Source organism: Scyliorhinus canicula, chromosome 13 (assembly GCF_902713615.1).
Source record: "Scyliorhinus canicula chromosome 13, sScyCan1.1, whole genome shotgun sequence".
Classification (NCBI taxonomy): Eukaryota; Metazoa; Chordata; class Chondrichthyes; order Carcharhiniformes; family Scyliorhinidae; genus Scyliorhinus; species Scyliorhinus canicula.
Genome location: NC_052158.1, coordinates 89,047,836 through 89,062,846, shown reverse-complemented (window position 1 = coordinate 89,062,846; position 15,011 = coordinate 89,047,836). Strand labels below are relative to the sequence as shown.

The following is a 15,011-nucleotide window of genomic DNA, read 5'->3' as shown; positions in this document are numbered from 1 at the left end:
TCTTGATAGGGTTGTGTGTTAGGGCATTTTCAGGATTCCTCATAGCCCACTTTGATGTTCTCTTCCTCTCAGTTTTTGATTCTGGAGCATCATGGAATCAGTCGAGCTGGCAATTCTTTTGATGTGATGGACCAGCAGCAAATACATTGATGTGCCAATGCATGTGGTTAGGACCAGTTCCCCGCAGAGCAGGGGGAGGCAGGGACGATTGTTCTTCTGGGAGCAGAGCTACAGATGGCAGAGCCACGGGGGAGGCACTAATGGCCATGGGTATTCCGCTGTAGAACTTCCTACCTTCAAATGTCAGAAGTCCGGTGTTTGAAAAGACTGCGTCTGTCCTGGCGGATAGTGGACCACCTGTGCCAGGTGATGCAAGAGTTGGCACCACATCGACTAGGAGGTCACCCATTGCCTGTGGAGTTGAAAGTTATTGTCGCTCTGAACTACTACGCAAGTAGCTCATTTCAGGGCTGCATGGGTGACCTGTGCGGCATTTTCCAGTCAGCAGTGCACAAGTGTAGAAGGGAGGTCACAGATGTGCAAGTTACAAGGGCCCACTTGTACATCAACTTGTACTAGCACTGGGTGAGCCAGTACACCAGGGCAATGGGCTTTTCCCACATAGCAGACGTACCCCAGGTGCAGGATTTCATCAACTGCACCCATGTGGTTCTGCTCTCCATGGCGGCACTGGGGCTATTTTTGAACCACAAGGGATTCCACTCCCTCAATGTCCAGATACGCATCATAACAGGTGTGCCCGTTTCATGGGGGGAGGGGGGGGGGGGGCGGCGGTGGTGGGTGCCCATGATAGTTACATTTTGGGGTTCTCCAAGATCCCAGTTATTTTTGAGGGAGAGCAGTGCCTGCAGGGATGGCTCCTCAGTGATAAAGGGTACCCACTCAGGCGGTGGCTGATGACACCAGTGCGGAGACCACAAACACCCGCTGAGACTCGCTACCACAAGGTTCATATTTCAGCACGTGTGCGGGTCGAGGAGGCGATTGGACTGCTGAAGATGTGGTTCTGCTGCCCTGGACTGTTCCATTGGGAGGGGGGGAGCCATCCAATACATCTATATACGTGAACAAAGTGATTTTTTATACAAGTGCAGAGTAAATAAGTAAAGTCACCATAGTCCCAGATGACCACAGGCTGCTTTCCCCTTTGAGATGGTGAGCTGACTGGTGGTGGTTTAACTGGAGGGACACCACACAGACTTATTTCTACCAGTGTCTAAATTCACTCGTGCCCACTGGTTGCCTAGAGTTTATAACTCTTCCTCACCCTCATGCTACATCTTGGTGTAGCCGCAGGATCCACAGCTAAGATTGAGGTGGCCTGCTAACTTCCATGTCCTGTTGCCTGAGATGACCTTGGCGGATGTCCCCTGAGCCTTAAGGGTCTCGGCCTGCTTTCACACTGCACGGGTGCTACCTTCCTTGGTGTTTAGAGCTGGAGGTCTGTCGCTTACAGGGAGGCAGGTGTCAGATGGGTTGAACACCCCAAGGGTATCCTGGGTGGAAGGCTCAGGCTGCGCTCCTGCCTATCCTCTTCCCTTCCGGTGTTCAGGGGCCCTGAGCTCCTCCATGGGATAGAGGGGCAGCTGAGCTCGTGAAGCCCCACCGTCCTCTGGTACTGACACTGGTGGATTCTCACTAGTGTCTGCACCATGCAGTTGAAGCCCTGCACCATGGGGCTGATGCTATCAGCCGTGGAGCTGAACCATGGAGCGGACATTATCCACCATAGAGTGCATGTCCTGTGCCAAGGTCTCCACTGCAGACACCACCCTTGTCGTGTTGGCCTCATTGCGTTGGAGAAACGGCACCATCTCCTGAGACGGAAGGCGATGTCCCTTCCTGATATTCTCTATTCTGCTTTTGTAGCTCCAGCAGCTCTGGGATGACCAGTCCCAGGGATATGTCATTGGCCAATGGCTCAACAGAGTCCTGGGCTCTGGCACCCCTCAGAGTGATGGATCCCTGGGATGTTCCATCCTCTGCCTGCTGTGGATCTTCAGCTGTGAGGTGCTCACCAGTGACTAACCTGCCTACTAGTTAATCCCACTGAAGTACAAGTATCTGCACTAGTTGAGGGTGCTGGTGACAGCTGTGATATCTTCTCGATGCTTGCCTCCAAAATGTCTTCCTCAGAGATGCTCTGGTCTGTGCTCTCCATAGGGTGCAAGGATGGGTCGGGTGACATGGGGGGGGGGGGGGGGGGAGGGGGGGAACCTGGCATGCATGGGACGTAAGTGGGAACGGGGATGTGAAGAGCAGATTATCTACTGTGTGGCCCATGGTGGGGGAGTGGTCCAGGGAGGAAGAGGGGGGGGCCATGACAAGTGTTGGGGCCCCGCGAGGTGGCTGGGAGAGAGATCACCGTGGAGGTGTGATGGGTGTTTTCTGGGAAGCAGCGGAGAAAATGAGGAGGCAGACCTCTCCTGGCTGCGCAAAGAAGGTCATTCATCTTCTTCCAGTGCTGAAGCCCTGTCGTCTTCTTTAGCGAGCTGGTGCTCACTAGTGGCTACAGCCTCCCAGGTGGGGGTGGTGTCCTTTCCTGATGGATATTTGCATGATCACGGATAGAGGATGCCCCGTCCCTGCTCCACATGATCCAGGGGCTTGCTGAGGGCTCCCTCCGTGAAACATTGTGTTGTCTTCCTGGTAGCCATCGCTCCGACTGCACTTCGAACAAGTGCTGAGGAGGTGTTTAAAAGAAGCACTCCACTGATTAGAGATTAGGTTTTCTTTGGGCTAGCATATTAGAGGCAAGCCACCACAAGCACATGGAAACATATATTTTGTTAAAGAGGCTGAATAATCGGTGAGGTATCCCACCGTTGACTCTGGCAGTGTTCTACCCGGTATTCTCAACGGAACTGCACTTTGAAAAAATATGGTACAATTCTGCCCACTATCTTAAGCGGTCAGTTACAACAAAGACATTAAAAGTACAATGAACAGTTACTTATTTTCTAACCCAAATTTAACTCTAATTCCCGTCCACACCCTAAAAACTCAAGGCACTTCTCAAAATTTGGAGGGTTCATTGCTTGGTCTAAGTACTGCTTCGAAGATTTGATTAAGGGTTGAGATTTCTTGGGCCTTCTGCTTATTTCCAGCAAAGTTTTCCTTTCACATTCCTCCAATCATGGGCTGGAATCTCCAATAATGGAGCTATGTCCCCATGCCAGCGTAAAAGCTGGCGTTTCACTCTGGATTTTACTTAAGAAAGCTTCTCCCATCTGCACGGGCCTGGCAAGGCCCTGGAGTGGTTCTCGCAGCTCTGGCTGCGGAAACGGGGTCCCGCACCTCTGGTCGGGAGTCCGCGCAAGTGCACGGCGGCGATCTGCGGCGGCTGCCCCGTGTGACATGGTAGACTCGCACCGCGGACCATGATGGAAGAAGTAGGTCCCCCTGAGAACAACGGGGATGGCGGGATGGATCCTGCCCATGGGGTGAGATTCTCTATTTGAGAGAGTAATTGCTGACACTGGGACTGAGTCGAGAGTGTTCTACATGGACAAAAGCGGTGCCAGTGCTGGAGTGATTCAGGTCCCGTTAATGGGCTAGCACCGGCGCCATGTAGAAGTCGCGCAATTCCAATGCATGCTGACCCTCATCCCAGCCAAGATGATGACACTGGTTGTGCTGGAGCATGTTGATTCCATTGACGGGTTGGCTGGGACCAGAGGGTATCAAGAAGGTTGGCCTTGGAGGGCACCCTTACAACCTGTGGTGCTGAGTCTTCAGCAGTGTGCGCAGCTGCAGTCTGCCTTGCAAGCTGCGTCAATGGCGGTCCGTGTCTGGCCACCCTGACCCCAAGGCCCACCACCGAGCCGCCCCCTGCTACTACCCCCAGCACTGGCAGATGCCCCCGGCCAGAGGCACAACTGTCAGCACACTGTTACGATGTTGGACACTGATTGCACCCTCAGCAGCCATGGTGCCTGTTTCCCGATTTTAAATACCACAAGTGAACCTTGCCATTGGTAATTCTTCCTGGCGGAGGTGGAGCATCACGGGGTGCCCAGAAAATGCCGGGTCAGGATGGTTAATGATATGCCAATGGCCTTTACTACACAACTTGCATGCCCTTGCCAGCGTGCAGCATTGAACGCATTTACGCCACTGTCGAGGGAGCGGAGAATGGCATTCTGTTTGATGACTGGCGCCAATCTCGATTATCGGCTGCCGCTAAATTCTTGGCGAGATCGTATTTCATGACTCTGGTGTCGCTGGATGGAAAATCCCGCCCATATTCCTTGATGTGCAGCCAGATTGTTCTAAAAATACTGCTGAGGCTCATGAGGCTGGACTCTCCATTTCGGAGCTGTTCTCCCGGCGGAGCTGAATTGCAACCGATTTACGATCTCGCTAGGAGTGCAAACCGGTAAGTAATTCAGTGTTCCACACCATGCACATTTATGGGTTCCCCTATTACAGGGGTCTCTGTGGCGGATCCTTCTTTTACAGGGGTCCTTGGGGAGAGGGGGCTATTACAGAGATCCCAGCAGGGGCCCCATTACAGGAGTCCCTGGGGAGGGGCATGTGGAGGGTTTGGTAGAGGAGGTGTGGGCAGGCTGCGCATTTTTGGGGATGGGAATATGGCCCTCGGATGGGCTTGGATGGTCTCTACCAGCAAGGCCCTGGCATGGTTGACTTCATGGCAATTGTTTCTCCCTTGGTCATCGTGAGCTCCACCACGCCAGGGCCACACTGATAGAGACCAAAAGTGATCAGCACTCACATGATTCCCGGCCCTGGGGATCAGAGAACCATGGAACGCTGAAGCATGGGGCTCTGGCTGCTAAATCGATGCAAATGGGTCATTAAGGGCCATTTGTATTTATTTACATGCTTCCATTAGCGTGCAGTGTCAACCTCGTCCACACCACCAGTGAGGGGTTGGAGCATTGTTTGCGGATCAGTGTCCGGCACCGATCCTGATTTTTCCATGATCACTTATTTTCCCTCCCATTCGGGAATGCATGCTGGGCGTCCTGGGATGGAGAATCCCACCCATAATCTACTCAACTCTATAGTTAACTTCCTGTTGATCCTTTGCTATTCTATTATTTATTTCCCAGCCAACTTGGTCACCTGATCATTTACTGAAAGCCGGATGCTTTACTAGAAATCAACACTTAGAAAAATCTTGTTGTTGGGCTGGATTCTTCCGCCCTGCTTGCCGCAAGAACGGCACCGGCGTGCCGCGTACAAAGGAGAAGTCCATTGATCTTGGGCGGAATTCTCCTGTCGCCGGATGGATGCGGCTGGAGAATCCCACCCATAATATCATCATCCCAAAAATACAGATTAGGCTGGCATTCTCCGGTCACCCACCCCCACCCCCATTGGAAGGATCTTCTGGTCCCACTGAAGTCAACGGACATTTGCATGGCTCGTCACAGCCCAGCTGTAGGCCTTTTCACCCAAAAGCATATGGCCCACCATAGTTCTGTAATTTCACTATGGTACCGAGGGAGCAATATTCTGGTCAATATATATCCTCAACAACTATCACTAAAACAGTTTGTCTAATTATTTATGGTTTGGATGTTAGCGGACCTTACTTTGTGCGAAATGGCTGCCATACTTACCTACATTGGTGATAGAGACTTTAAAAGTACATCATTGGCTTTGAAACAGTTTGTAATGTCCTGAGGCCATAAGTGGTACAATATAAATGCAAGTTATTTCCATCTAAGAGTATTCTGCTCTCATTGTGAAACATGGTGAGAATGGTCAAACAGTGTAGGTGTCAGGCACGTGCGTGGACATTTGCAGAGTGGCCATGACAATTTATGAAGCAGCATATAGATTGAAGCTTCCATACTCTTTTTCTTCTCTGTCTCCTTATTCCCAAGGAGTTTATGCACATAAATTCTTAGGCCATCCCCTTAATGACCCCACATCCACCGTCCCAAATTTCTTCCATTTCTTTGCAATGCACTTATTTCCATGCAGCATCTCAGTAACTTTCACCCTTGTAAGGTAATTTGGCAGTGTCAGTGATGATGTAGCACCGGGTAACCCACACAGCATAATAAAGATGGAGAAATATTGTGAGGATGTGATATTTATCATGGCAGTTGTAGGTCTTGAAGCCAACTGATAATTGGGTGAAAAGAAAGTCAGTCAAGGAACATCTCACCTCACTTCAAAACTGTAAGAGCAGCATGTAAGGATGTGCAACAATTGACAAGTGGATCTTTGGAATCTTCATCTTCCACATCCAGTAGCATAGCCTGTTGTCCTTGTGGCAGGAGGGGATAGAGCAGATAGCGCCCTTTCCAATGATTTATAGATCCTGTGGGCTTTCAGGATCAAGTATATGCTTTCATGTCAGTCAGGCCTATAAATCACACACCATGCAAGTGGGATGTAGGAATAAATATCTGATGCCTCACCAGCTTTAGAGATGCAGCCAGTGGTGGTTCCCTCCAAGCACCAAACTGGCATGTGAAGAGGACCAAATCTATCCCATGAATCTTTTTAAAGCACAGAAACAGCCAAACACCTCTTTCCATACTGACCCATGCATTGCACCAAAGCGAAACACCAATACTGGAAGGAAGAGCAGACATGGACACCAGGGGCCAAATGGTGGGAAGGAAATTATATGTTTATGATCAATTTTGAGTTCCTGGTGTTAAGTAACATAAAACTTAAAAACATTTTTTTTTTTACATAATCTTTATTGTCACAAATAGGCTTACATTAACACTGCAATGAAGTTACTGTGAAAAGCCCCTAGTCGCCACATTCCAGTGCCTGTTCCGGTTCACGGAGGGAGAATTCAGAATGTCCAAATTACCTAACAGCATGTCTTTTGGGACTTGTGAGAGGAAACCAGAGCAGACACGGAGAACGTGCAGACTCCGCACAGACAGTGACCCAAGCCGGGAATCAAACCTGGGACCCTGGTGCTGTGAAGCAACAGTGCTAACCACTGTGCTCCCATGCTACCCACATTGTATTCTATTATCTGGATGTGATTCATACATGGAAGCCCCCTGATCATTGTAAATTGCCGTTCCTATTTATGCATTCAAGGGATGTGGGCTTTGCTGGCTTAGCCAGCATTTATTGCCCATCCCCAATCACCCTTGTAAAGGTGGTGGTGAGCTGCCTTCTTGAACCACTTGAGACCCTGTGGTGTAGGTACACCCACAGTGTTGTTGGGGAAGGAGTTGACCTAGAGACATGACGGAATAGTGATATATTTCCAAGTTAGGACGGTGAGTGACTTGGAGGGGAACTTCCAGGTGGTGGGGTTCCAAGGTATCTGCTGCTCTTGTCCTTATAGATGGTAGTTGTTGTGGGTTTGGAAGGTGCTGAACGAATGCAGTCATTCTAGGGCAAAAACAAATCTTGCTCCAGAATACACCTTCAAAAATATTGGTACACTTTAAGGCAGAATATATTCCAAAACTACTGAACAAATTCAGGTCCATAGATGTGAAAATGACACTTCTAGCCAGATGCCTGTGCCCTGTGAGAACTTTGTAACAGCAGCAAGGCAGCTTTAAAAGTTTATAGATTCCAACTCAGGAGAAATGCTGCAGAATTGCCTCCATAAGGCCTTGTTGTTTCCCCCCATGTAAGTCTGCGCAAACAGGTTAGTGGAGTGCTTCTGAGTTTACTCCGTTTGGGTGAAATTTAATTTGTAGAACAGGTACAATCCACTGTTGCGGTTGAACTTAATCTTCCGCAGGTTCCTTTAAAATTTCATTTCAAGCAATGTGTTTCCATTATTGGCACAAAAATTAGTCTTTATTTTCCACTTCACTAGTTAAAATACATCTATTAAACCTCATTGGAATTATCATCTGCTAAGAAAGATGATCAGCATAAAATCATATTGTTCATATCTAAAGCTGAAGTATTATTATGTATAGGCAGAAGATGGAAGTGTTCAGACTGAGTGATTGTAAAATTAGTTCCTAATGCTGTATTTTGCACTCTGGAGATCATTTAATTTGTGTCCTTACTCCACTAAAACTGTAGTCCCAGAGCCAAGGGTTAAAGAGCAGAAGTCAGTTGACGAGAGTCACACGCCACACCTTCCTGGAATTGACTGATGCTGTTAAGCTATCTTCATTAACAGGTAGCAATCGTGTTGGACTGCTCAGCCCCTGTTTACATAAAGGGGCCAAATTTTACACAAGGGGCGGTATACAGAGAACAAAAATTATCTTTCCGTAAAGCAAGTTTTCTAAAGCTTGTTGACATAAAAATGTTGTTTACACCTCAAGTATCCAACACTCACTTAAAATATGCTTCTGAGTCCATGGAGGCTTCTGCTTGCATCAGACTGCTTCAGAAATTCTGGGATCAATATTTTCCGTGAATCACAGAATACAGAGAATGACAGCAATGGCACGTCTTCCTCTAAGCTAGTAGATTGTGGAATCAAGGTCACACCAGACATTTTATCAGATAATCTAGGCTAGCCTTCTGTACGATATGAAAATCTCCCTTTCAGAGCCTGTTCGGATACCTTCCCAAATAATGCTGCCACCCAAATGGCCTCAGATAACAATTTAGCGTGATTACTCTGTATGGGCCAAGAAATACATTTGGTCAGCCTGATCTCACAACAGTACCAGGAGTCATGGCTAAGCCACTTTACTTAAATGGCATCTTGAGAGAGTGCGTATTGTGGCAAAGAAGATGACCTATGGTCTAACTCTACAGTTTTAATCTATTGCCCAAATAGTCCTCTCAACTGAGGTATTCCGATGAGAGGTCCAAACTTAGGTGGTCACCAGTTCTGTTACCACTCCTTTTGAAATCAGGGGCCATTTTTGGGGCACGCCAACTTTACACCTGCTGAGGTAATTACGAGAAATAGCGTGCACATAAGATTTTAAGTGAAGGGCCAGCATTCCTTGGCCCGGTCAGAAATCCCACCTCTACTGGGTCTCTTGGTGTTCGACTGCCGCCCCCTGAGCTTGATCACAGCCCGGCATTTCGGCAATTGATTCATGTATCATGGCACTAATAAACTAATCATCTGAGTTTCTGCATTTGGTAACTCATTACCTGTTCTTATGTTTCTGAGTTTAATTAATACATGATATTAATTTATGTCAATCTCCTTAGAGATTGATAACTTTTACAAAAGAGATTTGAATTTCCAGTTACTAGCTGGTATAATGACAGGGCAACATTTCATGTATTAAAACTTTTATTGAAAGAAATGACTAAAAGCGCTATTGACTAAGCACTATTTCCTTTAGTAGGCAACTTATACATTGAACTGCAGAGAGGAACATTTCTCTTTGATTTTAAAAAATGTTTCCAATTAAGGGGCAATTTAGCGTGGCCAATCCACCTACCCTGCACATCTTTGGGTTGTGGGGGCGAAACCCACGCAAACATGGGGAGAATGTGCAAACTCCACACGGACAGTGACCCAGAGCCGGGATCAAACCCGGGTCCTTGGCGCAGTGAGGCTGCAATCCTAACCACTGCACCATGGGGCTGCCCTTGGAACATTTCCCTTTTATACTTATCACACATCACACTTTGCATGAAATAGCAGTCCTTTTAACAAACAGTCCACAGTTTCTCCCAACTTCCAATGGGCTCCTGTATTCTTGCTTTTAGTGACAATCTCCAAGTGCTTTTCTCAGAGAGTTTCTTAAATCCACCACCAACAGTAAAGCCTGCTCCGATGATTCTCCCCCCTCCCCCTACCCCACAACCCAGCCTTGCCAGAACAAAATCTCCGGGAATCTATAGAAAGCTACTGGCTTCATCCCTTCGACTAGAGGGCAGCACGGTAGCATTGTGGATAGCACAATTGCTTCACAGTTCCAGGCTCCCAGGTTCGATTCCGGCTTGGGTCACTGTCTGTGCAGAGTCTGCACATCCTCCCCGTGTGTGCGTGGGTTTCCTCCGGGTGCTCCCGCTTCCTTCCACAGTCCAAAGATGTGCAGGTTAGGTGGATTGACCATGCTAAATTGCCCTTAGTGTCCAAAATTGCCCTTAGTGTTGGGTGGGGTTACTGGGTTATGTGGATAGGGTGGAGGTGTTGACCTTGGATAGGGTGCTCTTTCCAAGAGCTGGTGCAGACCCGATGGGCCGAATGGCCTCCTTCTACACTGTAAATTCTATAATTCTATGATCATCTACCTCCCATATCCAGCTGTGTAAAGCCAAGTAGTTCCTCTGCTGACCGTGCAAACTTTCTCATGTCTCCGATTTTCATTGATTTATAGAGAAACCTGTGATCTGACCTCCAAAATAGCTTCCTATGCACTCCTTCTTATGACAATGTGAAACACATTAACCTTATATCAAGGTAGAAATACTAATTTGCTATCTTCGATCGCAACTCCATTTTATTTTAGAAGTGCATGGGCCATTTATAGCACAAACTGTTCCTTCTTCACCTTTGTGGGACTTTGGGAGTCTTCAAGTCTACTCAGTGCAAACCTAGGACTGCTGCAATTGTCTTCAAACATAACTACATTGAACCACTGAGAAGAAGGTGCAATCTAAGTCTTCCTTTGATCTCAAATAATCAAACCACCCTGTCTTGCAGTTAACAGATTTCAGAAAATGTCATCTGATCCCTTCAATTGCCCTAAATTCAAAGCAACAGTCCCAAAATATAGTAATCTCATAGTTGTAAAGTACATTAAATCAATCCATGAAATAGGCTTTTATTCGAAAAATTACAGGACAGGAATGTAACCCTTTCTTATGGGAAAGTTATTTTCATTTAGCATGTTTTCCCTTCGCATATCTGTTTAGAACATATCAGGAATGTAAAATGAGAGATGGGGTAGAGTGGATTAGGATGGAGGAGGAATCTTGTAAGGGGTCTAGTTTGAGGGCTATGGTGACAGCAGTGTTGCCAAAGGCTCCGAGTAGGTATTCAGGGAGCCCGGTGGTGCAGTCCAAGGTGAAGATATGGAATCAATATATTATGGAATCAGGATGGAAGGGATGTCGGTGTTAATGCCGCTGTGCGAGAATCATGGGTTTGAGCCGGGGGGGAGGGGGGGGGGTGGGGATGGATAGTGTATATAGGAGGTGGAGGGAAGTAGGGCTGGTCAAGGTAAGGGATCTGTATTTGGAGGAAGGGTTTGCCAGTCTGGAGGAGCAAAGGGAGAGGGTAGAGCTGCCGAGGCAGTGTGAGTTCAGATATCTGCAGGTTCGGGACTTTCCGTGAAAGGTCCGGAAGGGTATCCCTAGGTTGCCGAGATACGCTCTGCTGGAGTGACTGCTGCTTCCAGATGTGGAAGAGGTGGGAAGAATTGGGGATATATACAAGTGGCTGGGGGAGCAGGGAGGCGAGCAGGTGTCAAAAATCAAGGAGAAATGGGAAGCAGAGTTGGGAGGAGAGATCAATTAGGGAGTATGGAGTGAGGCACTGCATAGGCTAAACGGGACCACCTCTTGTGGAAGGATGAGCCTGATACAGTTTAAGATGGTGCACAGGCTGCATATGACTCGGGCGAGAATGAGTGGGTTCTTTCAGGGGGTAGCAGGTGAGTGTGTGAGGTGTGGGCAGCAGCCAGTGAATCACACGTACATGTTTTGGGGTTGCGGAAAATTGGAAAGATTCTGTTCGGGGTCTTAGCCAGGATAGTGGAGGAGGTGGTGGACCCGGACCCTTTAATGGCGATAGGGGTTTGGGGTTTCAGAGAAGCCGAAGTTCATGGAGAGGAGGAAGGCCGATGTCTTGGCCTTCGCCTCTCTGATTGCACGACGATTAATTTTACTGGAGTGGCGGTCGGCATCGCCACCGGGGGTAGCGGCTTGGTTGGGTGATCTGTACGACTTCCTGCGGTTGGAGAAGATAAAGTATGGGTTCAGGGGCTCTGCAGGGGGGATTTGAGAAAAGATGGGGGATGTTTGTGACCGTGTTTGAGGAGCTGTTCGTCGCAGGGAGGGTGGGGGGAGGAAGGGGGGTGAAAAAGGGAAAAAATCTGTACAGGCTGTATAGTTGATTGCTGGGAAGTAGGTTGCTATTTTATTTGTTTATTTGCTGTAACCTGTTTTGATACATGTTTCTATAAAATATATTTTTTAAAAAAGGAATGTAAAATGAGGGATAGCTGTCCTGAGAGAAGATGCCATCTTTTAGCTTGATATAAAACCATATTTTCAGGTGGATGTAAAAGTTCCTATGGTGTTATTTTTCAATAAAAGGAGAGTTCTTCCCCGTGACTTGACATATATTAATTCCTCAAAACAATGTAATTAAAAAGCAGTTTTTTGGATCATGCTGTGAATAAATTGGCTGCTGCCTTTCCTGCATTACAACAGTGATTACATTATTTCATTGGTTGTAAAATACTTTGGAATGTTCAGAGGTTATGAGAGGAAATTGTTTCTTTTTAACTGAACACAAAGCAATCAGCAGACATCGAAACAAAAATTCTTGCTCAGGGAAGTTTTACCATTGGCGGCACACTTCCTTTCTGTGACAACTTGAAGAGTATACGTTATACAAACTCATTTGTGAATGGACGTCCTGTGAAGGGTTTACATGTAAACACAAATCATGGGCAAAATTCTCCGACCTCCAGCAGGGTCGGAGAATCGCCTGGGGCCGCCGAAAATCCCCCCCCGCCGTGGCAGAGATTCTCCGCCACCCGGGAAGTGGTGGCGGCGGGAATCACGCCACTCCGATCGGCGAGGCCCCTGCGGCGATTCTCCGGCCCGCGATGGGCCGAAGTCCCGCCATTGGGAGGCCTCTCCCGCCGCCGAGGTTTGAACTACCTCTGGTGGCGGCGGGATCGGCGGCGCGACCGGGCCCCCGGGGTCCTGGGGGAGGCGCGGGGCGATTGGACCCCGGGGGGTGCCCCCACGGTGGCCAGGCCCGCGATCGGGGCCCCCCGCTCAGACTCCGGGCCAGTGCCCTGGGTGCACTCTTTCTCCTCCGCGGCCGCCACGGCCTCTGCCATGGCGGAAGAGGAAGAGAAACCCACATCGCGCATGCGCCGGTGGTGACATCACTGCCGGCGCATGCGCCGACCAGCGAAAGCCTTTCGGCCAGCCCCGCTGCCGGGGGCGCCGGTTTTTTGCGCCAGTCTTCTGGTGCCAACCGCTCCGGCGCGGGGCTAGCCTCCAAAGGTGCAGAGAACTCCCCGCCTTTGGGGAGGCCCGACCCCGGAGTGGTTGGCGCCACTCCCCTACGCCGGGACCCCCCGTCACGCCGGGTAGGGGTGAATCCCACCCCATGTTTTGAACATTTGCTTTTGTGAATTAATCCAACTGTGAAATTGTCATCACATGTTTCTGCGCAACAGATCATTAATTTAACTTGCTTTTCACAGCAAATAATTCAGATGAGGCTTCAGATATCGACTCGGAGCCAGACCTGCCTCTGAAGAGGAAACAGCGTCGTAGTCGCACCACATTCACAGCTGAACAGCTAGAGGAATTAGAAAGAGCATTTGAGAGAACTCATTATCCGGACATTTACACTCGAGAGGAACTTGCACAGAGAGCTAAGCTGACAGAGGCACGCGTACAGGTAACACAATGATTTGTCAGCTGAAATTGTACATTGTATGTATTATGTTCCAAACGCCAATTCCAAATTCTAAACACTCACCATTTCTGAAATTTTGTAGAAGGCACTATTTCAAAACCGATTAGATTTGTTCGTAATATAGTTTCGTTTGTTGAATATATTTTGAAGTACTTTTGTGTGACTTCAAAAGTCTCAGGCTGATTTAATAAATACAATCCAATTGATTGCAATACAGTGCCCCCATGTTGAACCAGTCCCCTGTGATGAAGATTTTTGGATGCGATATAATAAGTTTGGAGATTTCAAGCACCTTAAAGCAGATTGATATGAAACCTTCACCTGTGCTCAGATGCACACTGCCAAAGACGAAATGATGTTAAGCATGTGACTGATTGTATATGAGAACAAAGAAATCTCTGAGTGGCTTCTTTGCAGCTGATAAACGTAGCCAAGAGCATTTATCATTAGGCCTTATCGGTGATATAAATTAAATTGCTCTACACCAAAAGAATTTTATTTCTACTAATAATGTGTCTGAACTGGAGACATTACTGCACAGTAATGCATCCTCGCTATAGCACAGATTTTGCCTGCTCACAGACAATATATTATGTTGCGGGATTATTGTCCTTCACTATCCTTTTGCAGGGAAGGAATTTTTTGAAGAATCAGAACATTAAATCACAATATCTTATTATAGAATAAAAGTAGTACACTGACATTGCTCAAATCTCATAGGGGGTTATTTTCAAGCTATACCTCCCTCTGTAGAAATCATCCGATTTTCCTTTCCGCAATGCTCCAGCAGTGAGGTGGAAATAATCCAGTAACAATTAGAACTTCAGAACTACAGGAGAACAATCGACCCATGGCGCCTCTGTCTGTTTCAGCGTCCTTTAAAGCCATTTGTGCCATTTTCATTTGTCTGCTCTTTCCCTGAAAGTATCAAAGATTTTCCTGTTCATTTGCGTAGGGAAGAGAAAATGGAGGCGGAGATTGTTGTGTGTTCCCATACTTCCAGGATTTTTAGTGCTTCTAAAATTCAGCATCACTGGACTTGAACTCTCTTAAGTACAGGCCCAGCACTAGCATCCCAGCGAGGTGGGAGGCCATTTCTGACCTCTTGTTTTATTTCACTCTCTATGTGTACATGTGGGAAGCACCAGTGGAGGGGTGACCCAAGCAAGTTAGAATTTGGGATTGTGCTGGCTCCTCAGAGCAGTAAGTCTGCAGGAGCTGGGGGTAGTTCATAGAGGAAAGCAGGAAGCAGTAAGCATATTTCCCCACCCAAAGCACTACCTCACTGATACCTGCAAATCAGGCTATATGACGTACCTAACTCTCGCCAACAATTTTGAAGAGTAATCATGTTTTTGCATTGTGGAATCTCCATCCATTAGCAAGATTAGGAACGCAGCCTTAAAGGGATTTCTGGAGGTCACCGATGAAATGGTTGCTCCATTTTTTCAGGTACATTTTATAAGACCAGCCTAATCATAAT

The 15,011-nt window shown here is 47.7% G+C and overlaps 1 protein-coding gene across 4 annotated transcripts in view; it reads left to right on the top strand.

Moving 5' to 3' along the window:
* The window catches only part of pax3b (paired box 3b), a 115,547-nt gene that overhangs the window by 60,906 nt on the left and 39,630 nt on the right, over window positions 1–15,011 (top strand). For all 4 annotated transcript variants that reach the window (XM_038816689.1, XM_038816691.1, XM_038816688.1 and 1 more), the window contains exon 5: window positions 13,311–13,510. In XM_038816689.1, coding sequence (XP_038672617.1) covers window positions 13,311–13,510 — 200 coding nt within the window. The remainder of the gene's footprint in view (window positions 1–13,310; window positions 13,511–15,011) is intronic.